At 38.3% G+C, this 14,276-nt stretch overlaps 1 protein-coding gene across 1 annotated transcript; it reads right to left on the bottom strand.

Annotated features, from left to right (window-relative positions):
• Positions 1-430: 430 nt before the first annotated feature.
• On the bottom strand, positions 431-10,264 carry LOC108036181 (probable G-protein coupled receptor Mth-like 3). Its single transcript, XM_044091601.1, has 8 exons — positions 10,232-10,264; positions 4,259-4,450; positions 1,697-2,206; positions 1,496-1,637; positions 1,251-1,436; positions 933-1,184; positions 724-865; positions 431-660 (listed from the first exon to the last, which is right to left on the bottom strand). Exons 1-8 carry the CDS (start codon positions 10,262-10,264, stop codon positions 462-464), a joined length of 1,656 nt encoding a protein of 551 aa, XP_043947536.1. The 3' UTR covers positions 431-461.
• Positions 10,265-14,276: the final 4,012 nt, after the last annotated feature.

The raw sequence follows: 14,276 nt of genomic DNA on the forward strand, positions 1-14,276 counted from the left end.
ACATTTAAATAAAAAATATATTTACATCTTAAAAAAGAAAAACATTTATTTATTACAAAATTAGAAAAATATAAGGTAATTAATGCACATGTTTTGTTATAAAATGAGTAAAATTTGAGATAATTAGAGTAGGAAGTAAATAAAATTCTTTTCCATCCTTAGAGCTCCGAGAATTTTCCAGTAAAAGGTTAGACCGATATACGACTTCCTATCAAGACTAAGAAGTTCGGATCTCTGTTCCAGACTGCAGAAACTCCCTTTCACAAGTCTTACTCCGATCATCTTTCGGTCTCGAACGGACGGCACTGCAGGTGTATTTTGTTTCTCCACTAGAGAGGAAAAATGATTATGAGAGTGATAGAAAAGTAAGTAACGCAAAACATTATTTAAGCTATGTAAGTACTGAGACAAATTGCATGCTAAGCAATATGTTAAGGCTTTTTTTCAGCAGAACAGATAACTTACCGATCCCTTAAGAGTTTTAGTGTGCTAGACTTCAAGATAAACAGCACAAATATGATGGTACCCTGGGACCAATTAAAGTAGTCAGCCATGCTCAAGACCCTGGACCAAAAAGAGTCACGACTAACAAAGAAGGACAAAATCTCCAGGCTCCACGACGCTCCCATGACGATAAAGAGACGCAGGAACATCGTGTAACTGTTATGGGATTATTAAATGGCACTTAATATAATAAAATATACGAGCAATCAATAGAATTACGTTCTTTTGTCCGAGTTAAGCTTCCCAACATCCATCTTTACTCTTACTATTTGTTTAGAGGTCAGGATAAACATGGTTATGTTGAAGACAATCAGCAATATCATTGGCCCATAGAAGTACAGTAAGACCGTGTAATCTGAAGCTGCAAGAGAAAAAATAAGTTGCATGAAGGCCATTCCACTGTTCTTCAAAATGATATGGGAACCCACCGTATATCCAACATTGGCTGGTGCCCACGCGAGGTGCCCAGTCCGCATTCTTTATAACATTATCAGCTAGGATGGTGACCCCGGTCATGGCCAGTGCCATGCCCCAGGAGAAACAGCTGTAGGCCAGAAATAGATGTTCTGGCAGGAAGCTGTACAGCGAAATGGAGAAACTCCGGAAGGAACTCCAGAGATGCAGACTGATGACAGACAGCCAAAAGAAGGCGGCCATGACGAAGAAGTAGCCCAAAAATCCTACAGATGATATTATAAAAACATATTTTATAACAATAAAAAACAGTTTCATGGCTTCAAGTTTACCTGCTGTAATACACATGGTGGATTTCAGTTTAAACACGTTCCACAAATCCATGAGAAGGATTAGGAAAGTCATGAACAGGCAGACCATGTAGCACATAACACACTTTCCGTACAAATTGTGTAGCTGCTTGATGTAAAGGTACACGCTGATGGTCAGAACAATGCACACCAATGATATCATCATTACTGTGGGATACGAAAGGATGTGGAAGTCAATATATAACCGTGCTGAGAGTCTACGTTACCAAAGCTCTGCGCCCCTTTCGCGGTAGCAGGAAGGCAAAAGTGAGGAACAATTCGAATATTTTCGTCCACTTTGAAGTGCTGCATACAGTAATCTCGCTTATTCAAGTACACCTCGTCCCAGGCTCTAAAAAAAGTTTCATTCTACGGAAAATCATTAGTGATTAATCTTCGCATTTGGCAAATTTACTGGTTAAAAGAACCTCAAACATTGTGAAGTTGTTACCAGGGATTGAGTGGTCTGCGTGATGCAAATCTCCTCCATCATCACAAGAAAATGGCACCTCCGATTGCACGATTAGATCCTCCTTGTAGTGTCTTTTGGCCACCGTCCCGTTGCCGAGGGTCACGTTCACGTAGCGATTGTGACTTTCCAGTTCCGTTGGTGACATTTCACGAGCGCATTTTTTATCTTTCATTATGTAATTAAAGGGGCAGCAAAATCTGATGCATGGCTTCAGTTTGCAGACACATCCTCTCATATGCTTTCCAACGTTTAATTTCGAACCATCAGCGAGGACCTTAAAGCTATATTCATCCACCAAGTCAGTCGGAATCAGTAGGCCTTCGAACAGGTACGATCCGTTTGATAACTTTTCAGCGCTTGAAATATTGACAGTGTCATAGAAGTCGCAACCAAGAATATCAGCAGTTGAGTTGTGTAGCAACAGCAATAGAACCGTGGCCAGAAATCCTATGGATAACAGCATTTTCTGAAAGAAAAATCTGATTTGAGGTGTATAACAGAAGGTAGAAGATAGCGTTGAGTTTCCAAAATTACATAAATAATAATAACAAATAATAATACAAAAGTTTTTCCGAAAAGAAGGAAAACGGGAATAATTAGCTTATTTCTAAGCACTATTACCTGTAATTACAAAAATCCCTTAAAGCCGCTCTTTGACTATGACTCTATTTTGGAAACAAATATTTCGCAAATTTGCTTGGCACACTTTATCCTCCTTAGAAAACGACATAACTCACCAGAATTTGTAGATGCAAACGATATTCCGACTGTTTTGTGACTGACTCTCAAAAATTTCGGTTGTGACTTTCAAGTTCAAATTTTCAGCACTTCTTCGTAAACTCATGACGAAGTAGTGGAGAACGCAATAGTGGAGTGCCTCGAATTTCAGATACCACGTAACCAGCTATGCAATAAATACATTTTATTTTACACTTATCACTTTTCACTAATAACCTTCAAGTACTTCGAAACCTATAAAATCCAGAATTTGTTATGTTATCTAAAAACTCTGACCTTTGCCCTTTTGACCAATCAAACGATTTGAGTTAATGAATTAAATTCCGATTTTCCCATTTAAAGATAAGAAAAGCAGTAAAAAAATAAAACAAAAAAACAATGAGGAAAAGGATGAGTCATATATTTAGCTTAGTTTAAAATGTGTCATATTGTGTGATTATTATTCATGCACGATATTCTAGTATAACGACTATTTATTGTTTTCCCAACTTATAACTATTTGTCTTTTTTAGTTTTTTAACTAAATGTTTAGCTTTTTAGTAAAATATGAGCTTATTAAATTCAATTCAAAGCTTACCTATATACATAAAAAGATTCATCCAGTTGTAGGCTCCTCTTGCATCAGTAAAAGGTTCTTTGAGTAGATATTTTACAAATTACTTGCAACTTATGCCTGAAAAGCCTAGTTTATCGAAGTAACATTGCGTTTTGTTCTGTTGCCCGTGCAATTTATTATTTATATACATTTCCTTGATATCATTTTTAAAATTTCCTCTCTATCTTTGGAATATCTGCAATTTTCCTCAGGCTCCTGGAATGCACACGGCATTGCTTTATTCTCCCGAATCTCTAATTATTTTCCCAATTTTCCTTGGCTTCCTGAAATAGAAGATCTCTTTGCCATCACACTTCCCCCGCAGAAAACACGGCATTGCGAACACACCACTAACTAAACACCTGAACTACCGAGGGGTTTGTCCTGCGGCATTCCCCACCACATCTTGCCACTTTCCACTCTGCCATCCACCCACTTTTTAACCCATTTACCTGGGCTTCACACCTGCATCCTCTAAATTAGCGCACTCCGCGCCACGCCTCTGCCACCTGGGAAACTCCACAGATCCCGGTAGTTTCTTTTTTATTTCCCCCTTTTTTTTTGGCGGAACCACTTATAAGTTGATATAAAAAATGCATGCCGAGTGCATTACGCTTCCCCTGCTTTTTTCCTGTTCTTTTTTTTTTATTTCTCAGGTGCAGCGGGCTTCCTGCAGCTCATTAGCCAGACGTCTGCTTTTCCGAACGGCGGAAATTTTCGCGAGTGCGTGCGGGGGAGGCGTGCTCAAGTGGGCGTGCCCAGCTGCATGCCGACGTGGAAAACTATGTCAAAAACTTTAAAAATATTCACCGGCATGGCGTGGCGCTAAAATGTTTGTTGTTCCGAGTGCGAGTGCGAGTGCTTTGCCTCTTAGGAGATGTTTGCCGGCGGTTCGAGGAGCTTGTCGCCGTCGGCGACCAGGTGTGAGAAAAGGAATATAGTACTTTAAAAGTTGCCGATGCCGCCTGCTGCCAGAAGCTGTAAATTATATGCAAATTACGTCGAAACGACAAATATACGAACGGATCTGTGCGGTAAATCATGCGAAAAACAAAGTTGCTGACGCTCGAAAAATATGGGGAGTTTTCACGGGGGCTTCCCCCTAAAGTTGCTCGGTAGGTGTAAAGTGGTAAGATGGAGGAATGGTTGGCATGGTCGGAGTTATGGAGCCACGATGAAACTAACAACACTTGAGGACGTGCGAAACGTGTTCAAGACGAGGAGTAGAGCCACGACGTCCTGCATCCTCGAGCCCGCCCTGTCCTGTATTGATATTTGTGGCACGTCACAGTCGGAGTCATCACGTCGCGGCGAATGGAACGCATTCTCACTGCACGGATATCGGGGAGCTGCAATCTCAAGGCTGTAGCCAGGGCACTGCAAGAAAAAAGTAGGTCGAACGAGACTCAATAGCAATATCAGTTTCAGTCAAAATTGGCTTTATCTTGTATTAACATAAACATAATCTCTTTTCCTATCCATATATAACTAACTCATTGAACTGATTCAGATCGTAATATAATCCTATCATCCTACTTTACTTTCTAAACCTACCAATTTAATATTAAATTTAATATATTTTCAAATCAATATATTTAAATCGCACTACAAAAAAAAATTTTCTATAAAGCTCATCAATCTTAACTTATTTTCTATATCTAACAAAGTAACATTAAATATTTTCTTAAAGCTGTACTGTCTAGAACTAAAACAAATATTATAACTCTTTAATACTTATTTACTCAATTTACAGATTTATATTATATTATTTATATTATCTTTTACACACATATAAAATTAAATGCAAATACAAAACTGTGTTCCATTATTATTATCTAATTAAGGAAAATAGTTCAAACTTTCCAGATGAATGATTAATTTCCAATTTTGTTAAATAATTAAGTAAATGAAGAGCTTGCTGTTACATATTTTTCCCAGTGCACCAGCAGCATGCAGCCTAAAAGCAGGCAGCACACAGACAGCTCCACACCAGGACAAGGACATCCCAGCCGGGACATCCCAGCAGGCTTAAACACATCACGTCAGCGTGCTGTCAATGAGCAGCACTTGTACGGCCTGCCAAAGGATACTGTTCCCGAATGGGCTCGGATGCGAAGGGTTTGGGCTAGGGGTTGGACTTGGGGCCACTGGGATGCGGTGGCCCTCAATGTCCCGGCACCTTCTCTTCAGCGACTTTCCGTTCGCACGCTCACAAATGTTTTATAAGTCATTTTTATGCATTTTCCCTGTACGGGTATTTCCCCGCTTCGGATCTCGTTTTTTCTTTGCTTTTTCCTGCTTGAAAGTGGGGTGGCAAACGGACCTAGAGATGCGAACTTTCGCCATTTGTTTTGTAGGAAGTAATAAATGGAGTGTTTTTCTTAGTTAAAAAACATTTTTATTAATTAGTTTACCATTAAAAATGTTGACTTGGATTGTTCTTTACGATTAACATATAGAACAATTATTTATATAAATAAATTTAAGGTTTTACTTTAATTAAACCATATAATAAAGTATGCTTTTCATTTATTTTTTGATTGGATTTTTGCTAGTTTGCTTTTAAATTAATTTTCAAATCACTGTAGGTACTCACTACAACAATAAATCCTCTTAAAATTCCCCATTCCTATACAAAACTAAGCTCTGGACATATTGCAATTGACATTTTTGTATAGAAAATTTTCAATTATTGGAAACAATTTTCGCATGGCCCTAAGAAATATTCGAGATACTGTTAATTCCAAATGGAAATAAAATGGAAATTCAACTAGAATTGTTTTGTCATGACCCGAGAAAGAAATTTTGGAACATGAAAGAGCTCCATTGACTTAGCACTTGGCTATAAAACCCTGTCAGCTCGATGGACGACTCCTGTTGGGTGTGTGAATTTTGTTTTTCCCGGGCTCACTACCCATTTTCTTTTCATTTTCCGCTGGCGCTGCTCCTGCTCTTTGCTATTTTGCTTTTTTGCCGGCGATGTGGCGATGGCGATGGCAATGGCGACGGCGATACAGCCTGCCGCGCGCATGACTTGATGCTAACAATAGCACTCCGGCAATGGGTTGCATGCAGCTGGAAGCCTTGGATCCTTGGGAGCCTTTCGGATGCCCGGGTGCCGGGACAACACGGCATCAGTTTGTCGGGTTGTCGGGTTGTCGCTTCCCGGGCCTCACGCAGCCCATAAATACATATACACATAGTGGGAACTGGAGGACGTACACACAGATTGACAGTCTTTTAATTAAGAAGCCGTCAAAGATGGCGCTGGCACGCTCTCGAGCTCTGAATCTCGGGCACCCCTCGATCTCGGGGTGCCTGGCACATTGCGAACACAGAACTGCGAACTGCGAGCTGCGAACTGCACACTGCAGCCATGTCACTGGCAATTATGCACCGACTGCAGCAGGCAGCCCGCAAACGCAATTCAATTTAACGTTTATTCACAAATTAATTGAGTTTTTCGGTATTCAATGTGCGGCGCAACAAGACGCACTTGCTGCTCGGCATCGCAGTCGGAGTAGGGCCTGTTCCAGCAGCCCGGGAACAGGAGACTCCGGCGGATTGATTAATCATATGGCCGGCTAATTAACCGCAAGCGCCGGCAGATGTTGTCAACAATTAAGCTGACACCTGACAGACGGATCGAGGGTGGCTTTAACCGATGGCATTTATTGGGGCAGTTCACTCGCCAGATACCTTTGAAGTCATTAAAGAGCATTGTATAAAATCTTAATAGCCCAGGGAAAATCCTTTATACGTTTGGAAAGCTTTAGTTTGTTTTATGCTGGTAATTTGTATGGATTTTCCATTCCATTATTAAAATAAAAAATAATAGTGTCTATACCTTCTTTATTTCTTTGTTATTTTCCAAACTAAATTAAAAAATAACTATTTTTAGAATAGGAATAGGTAAAAGAAATTTAATTAAAAGTATAACAAATATCTTTACTTTTTATATAAACAGAATCCAGTTATCTTAGCTTTATCTTTTATTTACTTTTTTTTTTACTGATTAATTTTTAAAACTTAAAAATCCCTTAATACAATTTTTCATAGGGTTAGGCCCAAAATAACAAAAATGTCAAAGATATACTAATATTATTTTTATTAAAGTGCATGGCTCAACAATATCCGACATTGATTCCCCAATAAACGATTGAATGTACTACAAATTAAGTTAATAATAACGCTACACCCACTTGCCTCGTTTTGCTGAGCTCAGCTTATTTGAACTTCGGAACTCATCGTTAGGTAACTTTTTTCGGCAACCCACCCTGCCCTTTTGATCCCTTTCTCTTCCTTTGGTATCTTTGACGGCGCAGCCTTGACAATTTATTCAGTTCCTGCTGTTTAACTTTGCAGCTAAAAGTTTGCCCTGCTCGGACTCTGCTAAAAACTAGTGCCCGAAAGCACTTATTCCAGTTTGCCAAAGGTAAGGAGCCGCTGCCGGGCATGTAATAATTGCATCTTGTTGTGAAGAGGCCAATAGATGCCCCTCCATCCAGGCTGCAGTTCAATTTCGAGTGACACTCAAGCAGGCGGGGCCAAGTGCAAGTTCTACTTAAAATCGAAGGACTGTTCAGGTGGAAAGTCGAGTATTAATGCATACACTCGCAAATTAAGTGAGCGTGAAAATCGCAGACTTAAGGAACAAATGTAGCAGCTGTCATCTTTTGTTTCTTTGGGTAACCTATAAATGATGTCAGTTTTTAATAAAGTATTTTTACGAATAGATGTCTGCTTCTTGGCATCTTTATCTGAAAAATTTAATACCTACCTCTTATATATTTAAAATGACAATGATAAATATTTGTTTATTTTTACTAATCTTAAATGTAAAAACAAATCCTAATAGCCAGAATAGTTATAAAGATGTTAGGTTACAAGTTTTAAACATAAATAACACATAAGTATCTTCATCGAAAAATGTACGTAGCTACCTTTCTTAATTATTGCAAAATAATGATATATTAATAGGATGATTGATTAATTTTTGTTGTACTAATAAATATTTTATTGTCCTGTATTGATCGGCGTCATTTTCAAATTCATCTTAGAAAACGAAGAATCAAAATTTCTAACTTATGGTATATAGAAATATTACATATTTTGTTTGAATTTTGCTAGTCCCAGTATAATAATATGCAAAAATATTAAGCTTATAAGTTCGACAACCAAAAATAGCTATATAAACTCTATGAATTCCGAATTAACGTCAATTGCACCAATGAATATTCTATCATCCAAAGTTCCATTTGATAAAGAGATCCTGAAGCTAAGAAAACTTTTTCTGTGTCCAGACATGCAGATGACTGAGCCATATTAAAATGCACTTATTTAAGACACTCGGGGGGCAGCTTATGCAAATCATGCACATAAATTTCGCAGTAGCAGCAGCGACATCCTGGCAATTCGTTCCTAAGTTGGCCAAAACATTTGCCTGGCAAATACTTCACATTTGCCACTTTCCTGGCTGCTTGATTACTTATGCCACTCCACATATTCGCCCTCAGAGGACAGGGGAAAATGCAACAATGTGCATAAATTTGGGCAAAACTTTAGAATGGCAGCCATCGCCCGCTGCTCTTGGCCAACAAAGTATGTGTGCGGCGAAAGTTGCAACATATTTCGAGCAGTGCCACTCCGGCGCATAATTAATGTTTATTTTTGCACTTTAATTGGTTATTAGAACTTTTAATGGCCCTGTCAGGGCATCGACAAAAAACCATAGAGCACATTCGTATTAAGTGCATTGAAATTGATGCTGATTGCTATTGCCATTGGCAACCTCGGCGCGCCAGAAGCCCGTTTAATTGAAATAATTGACATGCCACGCCGCATGTGGCAAAGTTCCTAATGTTAACCGGTTGCCTGGCTTCGCCTGATGTGCCACCTAATTAATGTGATTATGCTCGCACAAAAGTCAACTCCCCGGAAATTTGAAAACCGTCAATTGGCGCCAATTACGGGGGCACTCTGAAGTTAATATCAAAATCATAATCAATTTATGGCGCCAATAAAGTTTAGCTACACGGTTCATTGCAGCGCAGGAAATAAGTTCACAACAAGTTAACTTCATGTGGGCAATCGTTTTTTTCCACTTTAAAAAGTTGAAGTACTAAAAACACTATGAATGATCATTAAACCTATTGACTTTTTAGGTATCATAACGAAAAAAATGTATTTTTATTCAACTATTATTGAAGTAAAAAGTTTGTTTACTTTTAAATTAAGTTATCCAATAAAAAAAATGTATGACACAGAATACTTTTTACAACTGAGTAAAATAGTACAACTGAAATAAAAATCCTTGGAATTCGTTTTAAAATAATTCAAGTTCCGCTTTGTTTAGTGTACAAACAATTTATTTATTTATTTACATACTGCTTGCTTAATGTTAAAAATGTTCAAACAATAAATTTTAATTTTTTTTAAATTTTAATATAAAGTTTTTTTTTAATATTAGTCGCAGAAAATGCTTAGTATCTCATTTAATTAGTTCTCCTTTCAGTGTGAAAGGTCCTAATTAAATCAGGCAATTTAAATGATTTTTTTATTTCAACAAAATGGAACTTCAATCGGCCAGAGGACGAAATTAGATGTGTCACAGAGTACCTATTCATTTGGTAAATGCTAATTTTAGTATTAAAGGCAAACCAAGAAGTCAGCCAGCTACCAGTTAAACTCAGTTAATTAAATTTCCTGGCGACCTGGGGCATTTTATCAGCCGACGAGTAATCCAATGCCCTTTCAATTAATTCCCACGCAGTATTTGTATTTGCCTGGCACTTTATTTGCTTAGCAGAACTGCCCGAGAGCTCTGCACTCGCTGACTTTTTCACCCATTAATCCGATCCGAGATAGGCCCTCCACACCCCACCGCAGCCCACTTCGCACATGAGCAGGCATAAGCACTTTATAATTATAACATATTAATTAAATAAAGTGCACTTCCGCTGTCATTAACACAGCTCCCGAGCTCAGCAGTACACACAGCTCAGAGCTCGCAGCTCGCTCATCATAATAGCTCGACTAAGCCCAGATCTCCACCCTTCGGCATTGTTCGGGGCCATCAGCAGCAAGCAGACAGCCAGATGGATGCATCTGCAGGTGAGGACACAAAAGCAAATGCTCTGACAACACCTCCTCCATTACCATCCCGGCCAGACCATTCCCGTCCTGAACCATGCTAAACCCAAGCCCATTCCGTTGACATTTGACAGCAGGAGTCAAACCGAGGGCGAGGTCACTACTCCCCCAGCGAGGCAGCCAAAGCTAGTTTATGGTCAACTAGCCGGCCCTCAAGTCCGTTCCCTCCGGGGGTCCGGGCTCCACATAAACCCCTTTTCACCCAGCACGTGTGAGTAAGTCCCAGTTGATCCCCAGACCAGAGTGGAGTGCTGACACCCGAGGAGCTGGCTGTGATTGCGGGAATCACCTAAGTTCCCCCGGGAGAAGAGCTCACTTTTAACTTTGTGTTCAAAAGTGAAAATAACCAAAAATCATGCATTTCCAGTTAAATTAATTAAATAATTCAAATATTATAATAGGTTTAATTTATTGAAATTTATTTTGTGATATTAAATGATATAAATATTAATAATGATATTAAATATAATAAAAATGCAGTGTCACATGGTAACAAAATAACATGAATAATATTTTATTTAGTTTTATTAGAGCATACTTAAAATTTCAATAAATTATTTTACGAAGCTTTTAGGTAAAGAAACTAACTAACAGTTAGGGGCAGTACTCACAATACTTAACACACAAGCAAATATTTTGCATTTCATTTATTTTGCTTGATTTCTCCATAGTTTTCCCTACTGGTTTTACTTTGATTTCAATAAATGTCATAATAAACAAAATGTAAACTCTGTAAACTAGGGTTATTTGCTTTCTTTTAACTCGGAATTCATTGTTTTTGGCATCTTACAAAAATACCTCGCTTTGCATTTCCAAATTAAATCGCCTGTCCTGGCCGTGACTGCTAGGTGGAATTTAAAATGAGGAGTAGTTACTGCAACTGCATTGTCTCAGCACTGGCAGTCATTTGTCCAAGGCAAAAATGATCCCCACCCTGCCATCAGCAACCCTTTAACTCACCCACCCACTCAGCACACACATCAAACACATATTCAGACAATGGCACTCGAGTTGTCTGTAGTTGCCAGCAGTGGCGTACGCAGAAATTTGTGAGGGGGAGGGCTTTCTTTTGCTTGAAAAACATTTGTTTTTCCGTGTTAGCTAGGAAAATGTATACCACTCTATTTTGTCAGCAGAGTAGGGGTTATTTTCGCGCCTAAATGTGAACCATAATTGGGCTTTAAACCTAAAATACTCCGTTTTCTAGACTCCAGGTTAAACTAACATAAGGTCTTAAGTTTCCCCAAGTTTAAACCTTAAACCATACTTTTTTTTAGTTTAGTTTTTCTAGTTTAAGCCTACTTTTAGCTTAACTTGCAGAAGGGAAATCCGTAATTTACGTTTAAAACCTTCTTTTAGTTGACATACGGACAGGAAAACAGTACTGTCAAATGTATTGAATAACTTTTACTAATAGGTTTTTATACCCTTAAGGTGTAGATGACTCTTCCCCCCTTCGTACGCCTCTGGGTGTTAGTGCTGGTGTTGCCTTTGTCTGACGTCGAGTGTATGCCAGCTTTGTTGGCAAGTGTTGCTTTGTGCCCGCGACTTGCGATGAACTCATAATTTGAACTCTGACATCGGCGACGCATGCTATGTGCGGGCTAAAATCAATACTGCAGCGATGCAAAAATATTTGTAGTGCCTGTAATCGCATTAATTTTGTTCTTCCTTTTCGGGTGAGCGTAACTGCCAAATTCGCACTCGCATTGCCAAAAACCATTTATGCATTATTGCAATTTGTTGGGCAAGTAAATGGCCGACGAAGTTAATGCTGTCGGTAAACAATCCGACCCACTCGATGATGCATTTTCCACCCCGCCCGCCGGAGTAATATCAATTAGCGCCACTCGTGCGATTGATGGATGCATAAATTACACGGCACGAGCGGAACTCTCTATACAAATTACGCGCAGCGTGTAATATGACAGTCGACGGCGCTCAAACAGCCATCGCTCACTCGAAGAGGGTTTTGGGGGGCTAGGGCTACCCCAAGGCGGGGTGAGCTCTGCCGGAATGAGATGAGTGCCGAGGCAGCCCATCCGTTCTGACAGCAGCAGGTGCTGCCAGTTGCCAGTTTGCAGTCGCCAGGCGTCCTTCGTCCTCTAGTCCTTCACTTAGAAAAACATTTGTCTCGGAGGATAAGATGTTATAAATTGGTGTTTAAGCAATGAGGTAAATATCTTGTATTCTAATGCTACTATACTGACTGTAGCAAAACCACTATTTAAAGTGAAACATAAAAAAACAAAGATACATTTAATTGTATCCTAAAGATAAGGTATCTCATTTCAGAATTTTAATACCTGTATTGATTTAAATTAAACTTTAATTTATTTTACAGTATTTTTATATGTTTTAGGTGCTTAAATACCAAGACCATACAAAGACAAAGAAGACTTTCAATCCAATTTCTGGCCACCTTTATATAACTTATATAATTGATCAACGGCAACAGTGCGTATGAGTGATGAACTTTGAGACTTTGGGTAAATTATAGATCGTAAAAATGGCCATAAAAGTGCACCTAGCTACTGTACATTCATATATTAAAGCCAAAATAACTCAACAAATTATTATTATAACGGAAAGATAATTATAAGTATATTTTCTTGTTGAATTAAGCAACATTAAAAATAAAAGAACCTAGCTTATATAAAACAGTTCTCCAAAATTAAGCAAAGTAAAAAGGGTGATTAAAAACTAGATTACAAATAATTTAATTAGTTATAATTTGTAAAAACATTTTAATGAGATATCATATTTTTTTATAATTTTAAAAATCTCCCATAACAGTAATACAATTTAAGAAGACAAGATATAATTACCTTCAGAATGGTTTTATATGTTGTTTATTAACCTTTTTAAATATATAGTCCCATAAGACACGTGATGAAATGGCCATAACTCTCTTCATAGTGCTTCCCAAATTAAAGGGAAATCAAGCCAAGAAAATTATGGGTTATATCCCCGTTTTTAATGACGGACCGAGACTGTTTTTCAAGTGTCTGAGACTGCTCCTTCTGGCGGCAAGACGTCCCCGACCGCATAATTTGCGGCAATGCCCGAAGGAAATGTCGCCGCTAAAGTTGCGGCTCTGTTGCCTCGAAGTTTCCCATTCTCGGGCTGCAGAAACACACAAGCACACTTATAAACTTGCCTTCAGAGTCGTTCGGCATAAAAATTTATCATCTTTTCAGCCAGCCGGGGAGACATTCTAGGGGGCCGCCGTCCCCGCTCTGAAAATTAACTTAAAGGCCTTTAAGGCAGTGCGCTTTTAATGTTGTTAAGTCAAAGTTGATTTCCTCGGCTTAACCCGGTTGGCTTTTGTCCCTTTTTTCCAAATAAACGGGGCCAACCACATCAATCGACTTTACGCAGCTTTCCTCTCCAGCGACATGAACGGAATATTGAATTTATAAATCCCCCATGATATGGCTCAATTTTGTTTTACTGACAAATCTATTCGCAGTCCTTGATGAAGTCGCAAAAAACGTATTTTTACATTGACCCATCAGCGTAAACAAATTAACTTTAACGCCCTGCAGTTGAACAGCCGGAAAAAAGGAGAAAAATTCATGACAGCTGAATGAAGCGAAGCGTATTCATGGAACATTCAACTCACTTTAAAAACCATAAGCCGAATGCCCAACGGATTGTTTATACACCCATGAATATATTTAATATAAATAATATTTAAAGATTTTTTAAATGTGATAACAGATGGTCGAAATTGATGAATGCTGTTTTTTATAAAACCTATCAGTTATACTTTAGCTGAAAGTAACTAAACGTAAGTTACTTAAAATAACTAAAAGGGGGTTTTAAAATTTAAAATTACATTTTAAAGATTTTTAACCGACTTTTTCTATTTTTAGGTACTTTATAGGATTATAATATTGATTATATATTGCTAAAACCAACTGTGTTACACATTTTGATTTTTTTTTTAATTATTGTTGTTAAATACAGTTACTATTTTATGTCTGTTTTTTACTAAAATACATACAAATTAATTTAAAATACAACACATCTACGTAACCTCGTATTA

The sequence above is a fragment of the Drosophila biarmipes genome, chromosome 2R (assembly GCF_025231255.1).
Source record: "Drosophila biarmipes strain raj3 chromosome 2R, RU_DBia_V1.1, whole genome shotgun sequence".
Classification (NCBI taxonomy): Eukaryota; Metazoa; Arthropoda; class Insecta; order Diptera; family Drosophilidae; genus Drosophila; species Drosophila biarmipes.

Coding starts and splice junctions, on each gene's coding strand:
- LOC108036181 (XM_044091601.1), bottom strand. CDS start 10,264: ATGGTTCAGGACGGGAATGGTCTGGCCGGGATG. Junction 4,451..10,231: donor GGAATGGTCTGGCCGGGATG/GTAATGGAGGAG, acceptor TTTTTCTTGCAG/TGCCCTGGCTACAGCCTTGA. Junction 661..723: donor CTTAACTCGGACAAAAGAAC/GTAATTCTATTG, acceptor ATCCCATAACAG/TTACACGATGTTCCTGCGTC.